The sequence below is a fragment of the Corvus hawaiiensis genome, chromosome Z (genome assembly GCF_020740725.1).
Source record: "Corvus hawaiiensis isolate bCorHaw1 chromosome Z, bCorHaw1.pri.cur, whole genome shotgun sequence".
Lineage (NCBI taxonomy): Eukaryota > Metazoa > Chordata > Aves > Passeriformes > Corvidae > Corvus > Corvus hawaiiensis.
In genome coordinates, this window is record NC_063255.1 from 60253037 (window position 1) to 60271028 (window position 17992).

General features: G+C 38.3%; 1 protein-coding gene across 1 annotated transcript in view; it reads right to left on the bottom strand.

The window, feature by feature from the left end:
- Positions 1-4401: 4401 nt before the first annotated feature.
- The window catches only part of SH3GL2 (SH3 domain containing GRB2 like 2, endophilin A1), a 92583-nt gene continuing 78992 nt past the window's right edge, over positions 4402-17992 (bottom strand). Inside the window, exons 4-9 of the mRNA XM_048292489.1 lie at positions 16354-16497; positions 14368-14501; positions 13154-13312; positions 11657-11760; positions 8303-8433; positions 4402-5888 (exon numbers count right to left, since the gene is read on the bottom strand). Of these exons, the coding sequence (XP_048148446.1) occupies positions 5689-5888; positions 8303-8433; positions 11657-11760; positions 13154-13312; positions 14368-14501; positions 16354-16497 (872 nt within the window). The 3' untranslated portion in view covers positions 4402-5688. The remainder of the gene's footprint in view (positions 5889-8302; positions 8434-11656; positions 11761-13153; positions 13313-14367; positions 14502-16353; positions 16498-17992) is intronic.

Here is a 17992-nt window from a genome sequence, read left to right on the forward strand (position 1 = left end):
TGCTCAGTGGCACAATGACCTGACATGAATGATGTGCACCAGTGACCAATAGTGGGTCCAATCTTGTTCAGCTTGTTTCTCTTAATTAAAGTAGGGCTGGAAGAGGGTCATGAACACGGCAAGAGGACTGGGGCACATCTTCTACGAGGAAAGGCTGACAGGGTTTGTGTTGTTTGGCTTGGAGAAGAAAGGGCTCTAGGGAGATCTTATTGCAGTCTTTCAGTATATAAGAGACTTATAGAAACGATGGAGAGAGACCTTTTAAAAGGGCCTGTAGTGACAAGGGGGAAGTGGTTTAAACTGAAAGGAAAATTCAAACTGGACATAAGAAAGTAATTGTTTTACAAGGAGGATGGTGAGACACTGGAGCAGATTGCCCAGAGTAGTTTCCTCATCATTGAAAATGTTCAAACTCAGGTTGGACAGGGCTCTCAGCAACTTGATCTAGTGGAAGATGTCCAAGCCCATGGCAGGGTGGGGGCTTGGAACTAGAAAATCTCTGAAGGGTCCTTCAAAACCAAACCATTCTATGACAGTGTGATTTCATTATTAATAGTTTGGAAGATTAAGCACCCCCTATAGCTTTGCAGATACAAAACAGGGAGGAGTGGCTGATACAGAGGGTTGTTTTGGCATCTGGAGGGACCTGGACAGGCTGGAGAAATGGGCTTCATGAAATTCAACAAAGTGAAATACCAAAGCAGATGGTCTTTGTGGTGTGGAAGCACAGCACAGCTAGCAGGGGGCTATAGGAGGTCGCTCTTGCAGCCCATGGAGGGTGGCATTGGTGCTCACCACAGTAGAGAGATGAAATGGGAAATAGCTGTGGGGTGCCAAGTCCAGGGCACTATGCCCATCATCCGGGGATGTGCAGCCCCACAACACCCTGGCAGAGGGTCCTTATTTGAAGCCAGGCTTTTTCTCTCTCTCTCTCTCTGTGCATCAGTCCTCCTGTGCTTAGCAAACCTCTTGCATGACCTTGGAAACCTCTGGTGTGGGAAGAGACAGAGTGACTATGGGGATCATTAGAAATGCTACTAAAACAGCTGTCTTGGTGATGTGCATTACCACTAGTGCCTACTGAAGGATCTTGCTGCCCATGTGGAGGCTCTGAGCACAGGACATGCCACAAGTCAGTGACTGCTGAGGGACAGGAAATAAGCACTGTTGATGGTGGTTGGATAAATTGCTGAACCCTACAATTTCAGACAGTGACCCAAAGAAGCACCAGTATGTATCTGCAGGTGCTGGGAAAGCAGATCTTGTCAGAGAGCGGCCCAGCCTCTCCTGGAACCTCTCAGCTCAAAGATGAGAAGAGACAGAGGAGCTTGAGCCCCTTTATCTTTCCCTGCATTGTTAGTGCTTCTTTTCAATTCCATGTTTCACGAAAGGTGCAGGGAAAGTGAAAGACACAAGCCCTAAGCACTGCGCAAGGGAGTATAAGAAGCATGAGGTTGGCTGCCAGTACCCCACCAAATGAGCTGTGGGCCAGGAGAGGGCTCTCCCTACAAGGAATTCAGCTTGTCCACTGTTTGCCCTAGTGGCACCTGAAAGGGAGATGTTCTTTGTGCGTGTCCCAGAGCTGCCAGATCCTTCAAGAGCCAGCAGCTCTAGGAAGGCATGGCAGAAGTTGCTGTTTCTTTGACTGCTCCACTGTGCTGCATCTCCAAGGAAATACTATTAAACAGCTTAGAAATTATCTGTACATTACAGTGCACAGCAAGAATATGTATGACAAAGCTGTTCCCATCTTTGACAACACATTAGACCAAATGGCAAGGAAAGACAGCAAAGTCTTCTGGAAATTTCAATCTGTGCTTGAACTACCAGAGTGCTGAAAGTTTCAAAATAATAAAATAATAATTACAGAACATTATAGACATTCTGAGCTTAAGTCTAGGACGACCTACTGTGCTTTACAGAAAATTAAACATGTGTGTAGAATGTACTCACTTTTAAACAAGTGTATATGCCCAAATTCACGACCTCCTTTGCCTATCACAAAGTCAGCCTACTCCTGTGCTGGGAAGAAGACCCATTTCCACTGACCTACACCTGCCTTCATGAGATAAGAGAAGCTTAGGATACATTCTGAAGTGGAACTATTACTCAGCATAGGAGTGGCCATAAAGATATGCGAGACCTGGAAGTGTGAAACCAGAAAAGAAGTCCTCATTGCAGTTTTCAAGTCTTGTCAAGGTAGTTCGTGTAGGAAAAGCAGTATGACTATCTTCAAAGGGAGAATTGTCTGTAAGCCAGATTCAAACACAAAATTCCAGATGTCACTACCATCTTTCTTTCTGGAAGGGAGAAGATATTTTAAAAGAAGAAAAACCCCACATTTTCAATCACTTCTTTATTTAGATGGAGAACTGTTCAGGGAACTGTTGGAGTACTTTGTTATATTTTTCAGAAAGATTCACTCTGCAATAAATAAAGAAGGCTAAGAAGGTAAAAGCTTCAAGAAACCTTACAGTTCAACAGAAAAAAGAAACCAACATCAAACATAAAGCATTTAGCTCTATTTGGCAATTGATAGCTCAGTGCTGGCAGACTTCCTAATTTCCTCTGTGAGGAGCAGTTCTGCAGCCAAGTTTGGTAATTAGGAACTCATGTCATATTTTTAAAATATTTCTGAAAACATACACCTTAGGAAGCAGGATGACAGAAGTTGTAAGTCTCCCAGTGAAAAAAGATTATATCCATCAACAACATATCTCATGTGATTCTAGAATGAAAGAGTCACAGAGCTCCATAGGCAAAGTTTTGAACTACCTGATGTGCAAAAGCAAACACCCTCCTGCTTTGTTTTGGATCACCCTCTTTATCCTTGTACTGAAGGTTTAGATGCAAACTTTTGTCGGCCCTGGTAATCCCTCTCTTGGCCAAGTCAGATTTTGATCTTACCACCTCAGGAACAAAGCATTCTTTGGGTATTACCTGCAGGAGACACAGAACAGAGCAATAAGGAAGTGCCAATAATTGTGCAACATGTCAAGACCAGGCCCATGTCATCATGATGACTATTCTGTGCAATCTTTCTGGTCCCATTTGTTGAAAGACACCACACTTCCCTAAACCTTAAAAACTAGGGCCCCTCAGCAGGGTGGGACAGCACGGCATGCCAACAATCCTTTTGCTCTAAATCAGGTAAATTTATCTCTGAGGTTGTTGCCCTGTGGTTGTATGCTCTCCACAAATGTTACAGAATAATAATCTGACAAAACAGAGATGTGCCAGTGCACTACTTGTGACTTCCAGGTCTTGATAATTAATGTAGTTAATTGTTCTGTAACTGTTTATAGTAATACTGACTAATAGTAACTGTAGTATGGCACCATTAATGCATCTGTATAAAGTTTCAAGTCCATTGAGTTTGAAACAGATTTCTCCCAATCACTGACAGAAACTTCCTTAGAGGCCAGTCATTGGATTTAGGACGAATTGTAATAAGTTACAGGAATTTTACCTGTATCTATACTTTTTTTACAGTTTGGGTTAGAAGGGACTGTAAAAGGTCACCTAGTCCAAGACCTCTGCAGTGAGCATCTTCAACTACACCAGGTTGCTCAGACTCCCATCCAGCTTGACATTGAACTGAGCCTTAAATGAGGCACCATCTCTGAAAGACTCTACTTCTACTCTGTCAGTCTCTTGTCAACATGCACTGGGACATGAACATAGGGCAGAGAGCAGAAGAGGGGAAAAATAAGAGTGAGAATCACTCTTAGCAGAAGGAACACTGAGGTTGAAGAACGATGAGGTGGAGACTGTCCATGACATACCAGCAGATATTCACAATAAGTCCCGTGCTGGATTTACCACTGAAAAAGGGGGAAAAAATGAGGAGGGAAGAGCAGCAGAAAGGAGGTTTTATGGGCATACTGTACACCTACAAATACCCATGCCAGTGAGCTGCTGGTGGGGAGGAGTCAGGAGTGAATTTGAGCTTGGGAACTGGGACAAGAAAGGTGATAGTCTTTTTGTTCTCACTGCACAAAAATACTTGAATTGGTTTAAATTAGTTTTCTTTAAGTCAAGTCTGTTTTGCTTGTGACAATAGCCCTGTTTTTATTTAGAACCATAAAGTTACCAAGTCTTTAAGCTTCATTAGGGAGTTTGTGAACACCAGCATTCTTTGATATGAAATAACCTGTATCTACAAGACTGCATTCTTGTCATTGAGACATTAATTTAATGTGGTCAGTCTTAAGTTCATCCCACTTATGAGGGCCATTATATGCATGAGATTTATTTGACTGAGGTAAAATTATAATGACAAAAAAAGAAGATTTTTCACATTTGCAGGAAATGAGGAAAATGCTTTCTAAAATAAAATTCCTGTTAGCTGAAGTTATGAAAACAGATTTTAAAGCAACAAAGAAATAATCCACAACATTATTCTAGTTATTCTCTCAGCATTTATTTGAAATAACAATACTTTCCATGATATAGTTTATATGTTAAGCAGTAGGGAATTGTCTTCATTTCACATCATCCAGTATTGAAGTGGCACATTCGAAGCAGCACATTAAACCTCTGATAGAGTCTGTACAATTTAGATAAATAGAACTCTGGATAACTAAACTAACAGAACTTCTGCAACGGTTACCAAAAGAATGCCAAGAAGCTAGGCACAGCACTGTACACACCAAGTGCAGGAAGGAGGAACACAGGAGAACCAACTAAACAGATGGGAAATGTTTTTGCATATACAGCCACATGTCTTTCATTGCTCAACAGAAAAATGACATTTTATTTTGTCCTCATTGAGGAGAGGGTATGCACAAATGATGTTCAAAGAACACATGATAGACAGAAACAAATGAAATGAGGGTTGTGTTTGGTTGGTTACTGTATTCCTCAGTGAATGAGTTTACAAAGGATATCTGGTGCTTAAGCAGCAAGGTTTTGTGCCAAGACTTGACAAGAAACATTAAATAAATGCCAGTTTTATTCCCCATCTTGCCCATTTACTGGCATTTTGGTGAGCATGCTAAAAGTTCCTGAAGGGCAAATTCAGGTGGTTTGTGGTCCAACATTTCTACTACAGGAATCCCCATTTGACAGCTTACAGTTTACCTCTGGAGGGAAATAGGCCTTTTAACAATAATTAAGAATATAAAACTTAGCAGAGAGCAGCAGGACACACAGTACAGTGGTTCACTTTCTGAGAAACCAGAGGATCTACACTTATGCTCTCTCTGTGAGAACAGCCAGCCAGTTTGGTTGGAAGATACAATTCTGGTTAGTCAATGTTAGACCTGTGTGAACTGTATCATTAGGAAGGGAAAGATGGAATGGCAAGAACTTTTCCCTCTTCTTATAGAGAACTAAGACTGAAAAGGTACTACAGTGGTGATAGGCATTATCTTCCCACCACCTTCACTTCCTGCTACTTCACTATGAGCTATCTGCTTTGCTTGCCATCATCTTCCCCATTTCATCTCACTAATGGCTCTGGTTACTACCAGGCCAGCACAGTCAATAAACTAATCCATGCTATGCTGGCTCAGAAGATACAACGCATCACCACCACATAGTATGACAACACGTAAACTGAAGATGCTCATTAGGAATTGATAACTCTAACCACTGCAGTTTGCACTTGTAAGGTGTAAGAAGCAGCATTTTGAAAGCAGTGGTACTGACACAACTATCTGTGTCAGAGGTGGTGGATCAGCATTCCTAATTGGGTAATGGAACCAGAATATCAACATAATTGATGGGGAAGAAACCTGACTGGCCATGAAGCATTCCCTCATACCAGTTTTCATCAATCTGGTTAGTGAGGGTAATAATATCACCCTCTTTAAATCCCAGCTCCCCTTCATTCTCTGGTTCGAAGTCATACAGAGCTCGGCAGCATGGCTGATCCATGTGAACACCTGGGAAGAAGAGACACAGAAACAACATGCTTAAAAATCTCAACACTTAAGAGTACCCATTTTACCGCTGTACCTATGAAAGATTTTGCTTTTTCTGGTATTACTCATATTCTGATGACAGTTCTTCAATAATATCTATATTTAGACTGCCAAGCTTCATTAGAAGACAATCATTAGCTTCTGACAGTCTTCAGTTACTTCAAGTGCCTGCTGGTAAAAGTCTGAGAATCCCAATAACCAAGCTTTAGTGAAGCCCACACCTGAAAGCACAACTATGATCAATTTGGAATCTAATTTTTATCAGTTTATAAAACACAAAAAATTAAGCAAAAGCCCTAATGTATTTCCAGCTTTACTGGCAAAGAGATGCTTTATCTATTTACTTCAGGTAAGTAGTGTAAGGGGTAGCTTAAAACAACAGTAAAGATGTAACTGTGTGTTTGCCCTTTATTTGGAAATTTCAGTGGTACAGCTATACCACTGTATATGCTCCTAATCCTCTGAACTTTAGTATCACGTTTCCAAAGACTTTTATTCCCTATTCCCACAAAATGCTTTAGTGCAGGGCTGTCAGGATAGATTCAGAAAAAGTTTGAAATGGAGAGCTCTCTAATATGCTAGTTCACAAATATCTGACCATAAACTCTTTAGGATGGCTAGTTGATATTATTATAAGTCATTAGTTTGACAGTGTTTTCATACATTATATGAAATTAACAAACATCCTCCCTCTGCCCTCTCCCTGAAGTCTCTATAACTTCAAGCCTACCAAATCCAAAATTGTTACTGGTCAAAATGTTCAGGATTTGAGCAGCACTAAGTTATAAGAAATCATATCTCTACCTGAATTTCCATAGTGAAAGTTATGCACTTCAGTGGTCTGAATGAACCAACACATGCCACTTCACCATAATGATAGTGCTAAGAATACATATTCTACTTCTTCATGTATACAGACTTTCAGATGAGTAAGTTTCAGATTCAAACATTTTGCATATTCATTTTGAACACACACTCTGGATAGAAGGCCCATGCTTGAGTTATTTTAGGACGAAATTTTTCCATTTCTATAGACTTCAATAGAGCAAGTTTTTCAAATACTAGATTTAATTTATTACATTCTATAGTGAAAACTTATTTCTTTTCTTTACATATCTCTCACAGTGTATTTTGGTTTCTTTGTCATGAGGACAACTGTGCTGACATCAACAAGCCTTACAGCATGTTTGCTATCCTCATTTCTACCAGCTGAAATTTAGAAGAATTAGCAAATAAACTCTTTGAATTAATCACCCCAAACATACATTCAAGAATTTTCAAAGAAGGCATTCCTCTGAAACCAATAAAAACTTCAAAAAAATGAACCCCCATTGAAGAAAATGCTAAACACTGCTCCCTGAAGAGGGAAATATAAATGCTGGAGAGATACATGAACATCAGTCTGCACTGCCTTAGCACAGACAAGTGTTCATGACGCTACAAAAAAGGAGTGAAGAGAGCTCCAGCATGCAAGACTCAAGCCACATTCATGCACAAGGAATCTCTGTTAAATCCTTCTTGCTAGCATAGTGAGGAGATTGCTAGGAGTTCGCAAGATTGTTTATTTCCAGTTGCCAGTGCCAAATGGAGATACTGTTTCTGTCTAAATGTGGGAGAAAATCAAACATTCACATCAGGATGTGAGGGAAAGAAAGGAAATCCTGACTAAAGATCTAGTGAAAAAAATCCAGCCTTGCAAGGTGGAATGTGATAGCAATTGTCACTGAGGTAAACTAAGGAATAACTAAGATGGGGATCTGGACAGAGGCTAGCCCTCACCATAACATGGGATAACAGATCATTATTGTGTAAGAAACAAATAATAAGCCTTCCGTGGGATGTGCTGATATTAAATAAACACTTCTTTAAGACAGTAATTGCACACAGTCATACTAAGGCTTAATCTTTCTTGTGCTGCTCCTACTTGGACAAAGAAAATATAGTTTAGTTTTTCTTTTCAGTTATTTTTACTTTCAGGCTCTTTGTGTTCTAGTTCCTGGTTTGAAACAGCAGGATATGGTTATGGTGGTCTGGCAGGCCTCAGGTTTCTGCATTTTGATGGAAAACTTTCAATTGTTATCTTGGTTTTCTAAATGCCTATTTTGTAAAGATCTGTATTTCAAGGTAAACTTCTAGGATAAAGGAAATTTTTGACCAAAAGACCCATTTAAAGCAATGGAGGATCCCTCTCTGTTCTCCTGCCTGAGGATATGAACACTTTACAAAGAAACAACAGTTCAGACATCTCTCTCCTACCCCCATTCTCATTTTCCCTCATGGAAGAACGAATCACCAGAAGAAAGCATGCAACTTCTGCATTGACACAAAATGTCAGATAGAGTTGGTTTTCCTGCTCACATTGCTACTGACATTACCTGATGGTTTGGGTGTGGTGGCATGGGATATTCCTCCATTGTGCTGTGTATTGTCACCAGTCGAGAAATCCAGGCTCATACGGGGTTTGGGCTGGTATTCTCGCCTGGGCTGAGATGATGCCTCTTTTATTCTGCCAAAACATGAAGTTAAATGTCAAGAGTTAGTATCTTGTTAGCAGATGAGATGCACTGACTACCTTTATTTCTAGGCTGAAGTTCTCATCCACCAATCATCCATAGTAAACGAGTTCTGTCATTTGGAGTAGTTTTTCTGTTTACAACAGTAGTTTGAATTACGAAAACCAGCTGATGTGAATGTGCCATGAAGTTGTTAATTTTTCATTCCTTTTAGAAACCTAGCACTTTGTCTATCTTCCTTTTGCCTAACAAAAACAAAGAGCTCATAATAAAGGAAAACTTGTTACGTGACTATCAATGCTTAGAAAAGGGGTTTACAAACATCTCTGTCCCAATTTTTAGCATGAATTTTGCCTCTAACTATTCAGTTGATTGATGCCAACTCTTGTCATTTTGTAAGAAGACTCTGTGGGAATGTACTGACTTCATTTGCAGAATTGGTTAATTTGCTATTTGGAATACTTGTTTCACAAAGGGACACAAGTCCAGTCTTCCTGACTCTCAAAATAAGCACTTATTTATCAGTCATTTCAACTTATTCTTCTAACTGAGAAATCTAGAATTTCTAGAGAAGGGTACATTTACAGATTCCAGGGTAAAATCCAAGGAAGGGATGAACAGAATCAGAGCAGCTTATGCAGAACAACTACCACATGTATTTCTAATTCCACATATGAAAGAACATTTCATAAGAGTTTAAAAGACAAGTTGGTTTCTCTAACCTTTTCTATATCTGCCCTAGACTTGCTGTTGGTTGCACATTTTGATTTATCTGTTGAAAAGATCTGCGTCTAACTTAATGACTTTTGATCCTGATAACAAGGTTTTCCTCACCATCCAAAATACTATTGTAAGTCAGTCCCCAGAGAGTGCTTTTCTTCCACATTAAAAAAACCAAACCTGGTAAGTAAATTAAAAACTTAAGTAATAGAAGTTGTCAAAATAAATAAAAAGCCTTTGCTGTGTTTCACTCATTAACAAAAGTTACTTTTTCAAGACAGTAAAATTTTTAAGAAATACTTAACCTAGTTCTCTTAATGCTTTCCCAAAAGAAATACCATTTTTTTCAGATTATGAACTACAAGGTGACAGTTATAGTGATTTGCTAAAAATTACCCAAAAGCTCAGCATGAGCCATGTTTCTTAAGAAAAGAAATATCTCCAAGGAAACCATTCCTGCTTCCCAGCTGCTCTGTCATGATACTGTGTTGGGAAAACTGCATCCTCATTTCACTTGGTGAAAAAGGGAGTTTAAAATAGTCTTTGCCAACCTTCCAGTTTTTATTAATTTTATTGAAAGTTTCCTGACATTCGCCAACCTCCTAATCTTTCCCAGTTCCTGGAATCATGGTATTTTAAGGAAGTTTATGCCTTTCATTAATGTGCAGAAAAAGAATGAAATTCTTGAGCTTGTACTTTCTGAAGAAAGTCTTGAAGTCTAATCTAAACAGCCCAGAAAAAATAGAAGACAAGTGCATTTTTAACTTTTTCGTAGTTTTTGCAGTCTAACTCATACTTTTTAAAAATTCTTTTGTGAATATTTTACACAGGACAGTGTTAGTAATTATAAGACATTGTCTGTGCCAGAAATCAGCATGAACAGGTTCCATTCACTCTTTTAAAAAAGGTACCTAGAAAATGGGCAGTAGACATCACTGACAGTGAACAGTAACAAATTTGCTCAGCTTAAAAGTAAAGCATCATTTATTTTCTGGTCTATATAGTCAAAAAAAAACAACCCCCAAGCCCCAGGGATTATGCATTACTTGCTACCTGCCTATCACCAGCAGGGAAAGACTAGTAGCTCGGATAGTAACAGCTCTACATTCCTGACTCATCTCTGGCATGAACATATCACAGTGCTCAATTTGTGTCCAGTGGTGTGGATAAAGGATGATTTAGCCAGCAGCCTCTTTACAATTAGGCATGCAAAAGATTTACTTCAATTGAATTACCATAGCATTCTGATGAAGGAGCCTTGAAAAGCTAAAACCATTCACAGCTGAAACTTAAAGCAAAAATAGTGACCTGTTAGCAGAAATTTTAAAAGGGCAAAGGATCATCTGAATTGATACAAGAAAAGAAATCTATTGCAGAGAGTGTTATGTTCACTTAATGGCATAATTTATGGACTACAGGATAAACCACCTGTTCCTGAGGAATTTTTAATGCTTCTGTAAAGAAAGTGAATTGCAGTATTGTTTTGCAAGTGCAAAAAATTGTTTTGTTAGCTGTTAGACAGTACTGCAAACTGTATCCAGGAGCAGTCAGCTGGAAGCCCATCTACCAAAACAAGTGCTGCTGCTAGTCACAAAGATTTTAAGACTTAGAACGGAATGAGGTTTTCAGGATGCACACTCTGAGAAAAGCAACACTGACAGACCCAGCAGTATTAGCAACTTGATCTATACTAATGACATCAGAAAACAGCTGCCTTTGCACAGTACATGAACATTATCCCCTCTTGGGAATTATATCCAGCTTTTACTAAGAGTCTTCCTGAACCATATTGGTAGAGAAACCTTTCCTGTATGTTAAATTTTCGTGAAGAAGGATGTATGTGTTATATGATACACATATATGTGTATATGATCAGAGAAGCTGATCAATCTGTTTTGATGGAAACAAATATTCTAAAATAAAAATTATTAAACTCTCTTAAAAAAGATATTGCAGGAATTCTGATAGCATATGCAGTTACACAAAAGGGGATGGAAGAGGTCAACTAAGTTAAGTCTTGTATCAAGTTTGATCTGATAATAGGAGGAGTATTAAATAAAGTGGTAGATAATGAGGGTGTCACTACCTAGCTCAGGAAGATCTTCAGGTAGACAAGAATGCAACAAGATACTCTTTTTCAAAATCAAATTTTAACATCTTCTTTCAGAATAAGCACACTTTGAATACATGCACAAACAGTAAGGAATCCGAAGCTGCGGGTCTCACTGAATTCAGTATTTATAAACACTTACTTTCAGTTAACTCACATTTAACAGCTTTACTGAGCTGATGTGCTTTCCTGAGCTCATACTCAGAAGCAGATGCATCTCCAAAACATTTAAACCTCAGGTTGCAATCGTCTAATGAAATGACCCTTGTTTTCATAAACATAAAAGTACCAAGTTGAGAAAGATAACAGAGTTGCATTCTACTCATAGGTTTTCTACCTCTGTTGAACTAACAAACTGTTCAAGAAACTTACAAAAAGTGCATTACCTATCTTCCAGCTTAGAAGTAACTCGCTGTAGGATCTGTGTGGCCTGCTTGTGGTACTCCAGCTGGGCTTGCACAAGAGCAGAAAGCTGGCTCACTTGTTCAATCTGAGGATTGACATTAAAACATCGGATCTTAGGTGAATACTAACATCTCAGGCAATAGAGAATAAGGACCATGGTCCACTGCAAAGGCAGTTTTACTTATCTCTCTAAAAACTTGAATCATCTTTGTAGTTAGCAGTAAATATTTACATATCAGTCTTTATTCATTACCACGTCTGGTTATGACCTGATCTGGAATGGTAACTGCAACTCTTCTCCGCTGATCATCTCTCCATGGCTGGTTTGCATGAACAGCAGCCTACAGACCTACCACATTCAGCAAACACTATGAAAGTAAAAACGAGACTGTAATGAGAGTATAGTACACCTTCTCCCTCCCTGCCTTTGAAGGGCGCAGAACCACAGGAACTATGGTCATGCTTCTGTTGTATTCTGACCTGTGAAGCAGACCAGAATGGAAAGAGACTATGTACTCTGGGATGCAGAATATTTGTAGTGAAGGCAGAGAGCATTCCACTTCATGAGGGGAAAAAAACACCCAAAACCCCACTTGTGGGCAACACAAGTGCTAGCAGTTTCCATCATGCACAGTGCCTCAATGGTGTAATGTTGCCCAGCACTGTCTGCACACATGGGGACTACAAGGACTAAAACTACAAACTTGTTATATTTCTTTCATTTCAGTGCAGCTATATTTAATTCCTATGCAAATATTAAGTTCTATAAGCAAATATATTCAGGTTTGTTATAGCTCCTCTACAGCAATCTGATAACAAAATGAGGAGTTAGATAAGGTGTGCACTTAAATCAAGTAATTCACATCAACAGAAATCCTTAATTTTCTTTGGCTACATATTCTACAAGACAGACTTCAGCTGACATGTTATAGAGATGCTTTTTATTGCTTAATTTTACAATTTCAACATTAATTATAAACAGAACATTAGATAAACCTAGTAAATGCTCAATCCTAGCTAGTCTATAGCAAAACATATTCTGCAGAGTCAGATAGAGACAGTCACAGTAACTTTGAGTTTTCTATTCACAACTGCATCTGATTACAACAGACACCATGGGGTTGTGAGTTCATAATTTCTGATATTTACAATCCTCTCAGCAGCTCACACACTTGAGCAAAAGCCTTGGCACAAACCCTACAGCTACAAGTAAGAGTAATTAGCTGTATTTACATGATACTAAGAAGAAAGATACTTTGGTTTTGTAATTAAAGCTTTGCAGTTAGGAAGCACAACAACGCTACAGAGGACTTATGTTCTTTAGCTCAGTTATCTATAAAATACCTAAGAAATAGGTCCTACATGAACATGCTGTACATTACTATAGCTTCTGATCCTCTCACTGTGTCCAACAAGGAGGAAAGTGCTTCCACTATCTTTCTAAGACTCTGGTCAAAGATTAACAAAGGTTATCTCACATCCATCTCCAGAAGGTTGAACATGCTTGACTCAGCAATTTCTTTTGATTCATCAAATTTCTCCAGAGCTTGGCGAAGTTCTTCATCAGGGAGCTTGCCCTGTCTTTTCTTCTTGTAATCAAAATCCAGGCGTCGACCCTCCATTTTCTTCAGGTGATGCTAAAAAAACCAAAACACAAATGCAAGCACAGTGTAAAGGATTTTCCCTGTTACTGCATTGTAAGGAGGTAGTCCTGCACACTTGCAGGCATACGCTGTTTGTTGTCTATCAACCCTTCCCCAGAGAAGAGAAACACAGAATAATGAAATAGGTGGATTTATGTATCATTTAAGAAGCAATGATCTAAGTGACAGACCAACTCTAATAAAAGGCCATGCAGAATGGACAACTTCAATTGCCATCTGTATTAAAGATATGCATGTTTCTTGCTCTTTAATGAAGAATTACCTGAGCACTATGTTTTTTTCCCTAGATGTTCAGGAGAAAATTCTTTTAAAAGCAGAATTTAGTACATTTTTGTCTGTGTGACAGCACTCATAAACAAAGCAACACAGAAAATATTTTTAATAATTTCTACCAGACCACTAAATTATCTTAAGATTTTCTTATACTGAAGATTTTCTAGATTGTTAACTGAGGTAACATTCATGTTTATCTGTTTAGCAGCTGCCACATCCAACTGGCCAAAAGTTAATGCTACCGGCATGACCATGGTTACTTGAGGCGTTTACTTTCTCCCAGAAGAATCAATTTGTCATCGACTGTGATATAACTACCAATTTTCTAAAGTACATCAAACAGTCCAAGATATCTTTCATCCACATATATTTAATAGTATTAAAGCCTTACTGAGCTGAGAACAGCAGCTACTTAGGCCAATAAGCATTTGCCATACACTAGAAAATGGAATGTAAACATTGGTACATCTATTTTGTGAAACGAGCTTTCAAATGGTAAGCTTAGAGTACTGTGTTCATGCCTGCATAAGACTGAAAATTCTACCATCCAAAAATGTTCAAATTTTGATCTTTCCCTTTCTAAACCATCAACAAGAGACACAGAATTGAAATGTAAAATTCAAGCCAAAAGAGACAAAAATCAAGTCTCTTCAAACCTGAGTGCCCCATTTTAAACTACACAACTAATAAAAATTCTGAATATATAGACAGTCCACACATTTGGCATTATTAAAATACTGCATTGATGGAAATACCTGTATTTCTCTCAGATCTTTGTCATGGAGATTCTGAAGTGGGTCAATGAAGTTTTGCTTTACTTCCATATCTAAAGAGTCCTTGACTTCAGAAAGCTCCTTCATAGCTTCTCCTACATCAACAAGTGCTGGTCCTGAAAGAAAAGATGCAGTTTTCCTCAAATTAACCTAGTTTTGAATCACCATAGAATGAAGCTGACTCATGGAAACTTCACGGAAAATTCAGTTAGTATTTCATTTTAAGTCTGAAGTTTAGGAAAGAAACAGAGGATGATGCACTATGTGAAAGAGCAATATAGATTTTACACCACTGCAGCCACCAGAGTTCATGCCTTGTAATACAGCTGAATTTGTGGTTCCATGCTGTGTCAAGACAGCTTCCTCCACATCCCTTGTTGTCCATTTATTCCTCATTCTGTTGAAACAAACATGCTGGAAGAGATTTAACTGTATTTTCTCAGTGGTACCATCACTACATTGCATTTAAAATAGTTTTAATTCAAGCCTAAGTCTCCCCGTTTCTATCAGTGAGACTGGTGACAGTATCAAATGTAAAAATTCTTAACAATTTCACAGATTGTTTTTTTTAATGAAAGGTTTTTTTGATGAGACTATAGACTTCATAGTATTACTATATTTGGGAGGTCTACTACATAGACTACTCAAGTGTAGGTGTTTGAAGCTCATAAACTTCAATAACCCTAATTAGCTGCCTTTTGAGATTTCCTCCAGGATTAACTTGAGGGCCACAAAAATTACCATTCTGTTTTACTTCTGCTGCATAAGAAGAAAAGCAAGAAGCTCAAACATACCCTCTTGGTTTGAGGTATAGGTTAGGGATAAAAAAAATCCACTTTGAAGTAGTACGAAGGGTCTGAAAACCAAAAGAGCTTTGTCTCCCAAGCAGTGGATGCCAGCAATGCACTGTGAAATGAGAGAGCCTTCCAGATTTGGACAAAGACTGACAAATAGCCATAATAGCTGCTATTAGTTAAGAATGTGAAAATAATTGCTGTATCTGTTCTGCTGCATGTTAGTGCAGCTATCACAGAATATACAGCAATTTGCAGAAACTAGATTATATTTGTTCATTTTCCTTTTAAAAATATGTTTGAAATTTAGCAAATGAGAGGCAACCCATTAAAAAAAATCAGTAGTATTTAGCACAAATCAAACTACATCTGTCAAGCTAACTAGTGAATTACATAAAACAAGTAAGAAAGTACTTTTTTCCATTCCAAATGTCAGGAAAACAGTTTTATGATGGTTCAAATAGAGAATAGGAGTTTCACAGTCCAATTTGAGGGTCCTGTGTGTTGTCATGTAGAAATGGCCACAGAGAAGTCCAAACAAGCCAGAAAGACAAAATATGCTGTTGTGAATGTCATCTTTTTATAACCAGAACTCTACTGCTGAACAAAGTTTTAAGAGTCAGTTTAACATTTGTAACTCAGCTGTAAACTCATTTGGGCTTGGAGGGAGGAGCAATTAACAGATAAGACAGGAGTGTTCACATTGCCTTAAAATGTGGAATTTGGTCAGAAAAAAAGGCCAAAGCCTATTAAAAATCTCTTGGCTTTTATTCCTTGCTTGCAATGAAGACAATAACAGTTTAACGATTCTGAGGGCAAAGAGGCTTTGGTCTGTATATGCAGAGACAACAACACAGTTTCTGTACATGGATGTATTTCATCCCAACACAGTCACAGTATCACAATTTATGATAGAGAGCTAAAGCCTATCTGGTTATTGGTACAAATGGAAACAATTTGACTTTCATTTATGAGGAAAAATTCTCTAGTCCAAATCTTCAAAAGATACTCAAAACAGGCCTAGACCAAACTTAAAGTCTGATGAAGCAGAACTCTAATGCTTCTTGCAGAAGTTCTTCCTCTATAAGAGTGCAGCCCTTTAATAGTGAAAGCTATATGAAATTTTACTACCATTTTTATTACATTATAATGGAAAAGGAAGTAAACAAATTACCAAAGTTGCATTCTTCACCAAGTTCTCGGCCAAATTTCAGCATCGCATCTGCCAGCAAGGCTTCTGCTTGAGGGTAGCCTGGTCCCTTTTCCTGGCCTCGAATTTTTGACATAGTGTTGATCATGCTGAGTTTAGCTCTGGAAGCTGAAGGAGGCAAGTGACAGATGTTACAAACATGCTATTGTTTGCCTACACAGGCATAAATGCATTCTTGTGTTTACATTTATGTGAGTGACTTAAAATGTACTTTAAACCTACATAGGTTTAGGACTAAGCCCTGTTTTTCATTAGTTCTTCTTAGAGCAAAGGAATGAAATGTTGTTGGTCATTACCATTTTTATTTTGTTGGCAGACTAGAGAGGAGTCTCTGTCCTGAACTTCTAAGTCAAAGCTTCCCTTGAAATGACTTGGACAGAAGTAAGCCCAGGAACACTCCCAAGATAGCATGTTTGACACGTGACAGAGAAGAAAATCTTTAACATATTCCAAATTCTTCTTTATCTTAAAATCCCTAAGTACCAGATGGATGCCAGATTGAGCCAGCCTTCCCCTCAAGGGAAAGTTCAGACTAGGTACACTCAAGATTAAACTGTGGTATCCCCCATTTTTTAAATGTCTGAAAGTTTTTCTGTTGTAGAATATTAAAGGCGGCCTATGTCCCCAAACATGATGTGCAGCAACCTTTGCAACACTTTTTGCTTTTTATGGGGATTTAGGGAAACTCCTACTTCAATAAGATTTTCAATTGTACTTTGGCTTGCATTTTACTTCAGACACACAACTGAAGATCAAAAGAAAGGACACAAGTACCATAATTGATGAAAACAAAGACAGCAAACATAAAAGAATGAATTTGTTTGCTGATGTACTTTAGTGAATTTTTGCAACAGCATGTGAATGGCCTGAAGAGAGTGAATTAATTAATGCCGTTTGGCTTCAAATTTTGCCAGGTAATTCGTGTTGTCAGCAATGTGGACTCAGAGCATGTTTCTTAACTACATTATTGTTTGTGCTACTGAAGGACAGCTATGAATATCTCTACCTTCCCCCTTGCAAATGCTTGACTTTATAAGGTGCTCTTAAAAGTTAGTATTTCTGTTTACAAAACATTAGTAGTTCACACTGTTGTGCGCTGATTTCATTGGTCAAAATCCAACCTTGCACACATTATTGCAGCAAAACATAGTATTAGCAGACTGGAGTCAACAAATGTTTTTCATATATTTATTGTAAAAAGTGCATATCAAGAGAGAATTCTTGTTGTTGAGTATGTTTGACTTTGCAGCTTATGTATCTGTTCACACAGAGACAGAGATGGAAACAGACACAGGAAAATCAGGCAAGTCTCACAGTACTTATTTTGCCTGAGAAGCAGCTATGAAAGCACAACATATTTTTAACATTTTTAACATGATTATGTTTTTGTTAGTTTTCCCATTACCCTTCAGTGCCATCAGATTATGCTTGTCAACATCTGAATTTCTTGATGCCTTCTGTTTCTACCCACTAAAAAACAACAGTCAGTTCAGTATAAGAAACTGCATTTTAACAAAGTTAAATGTCATTGAAATGATGGTGGGAATAAGAAAATACAGAAACACAAAAGAAACTAAGGCACAATCAAGATTAGTCAGAGGAA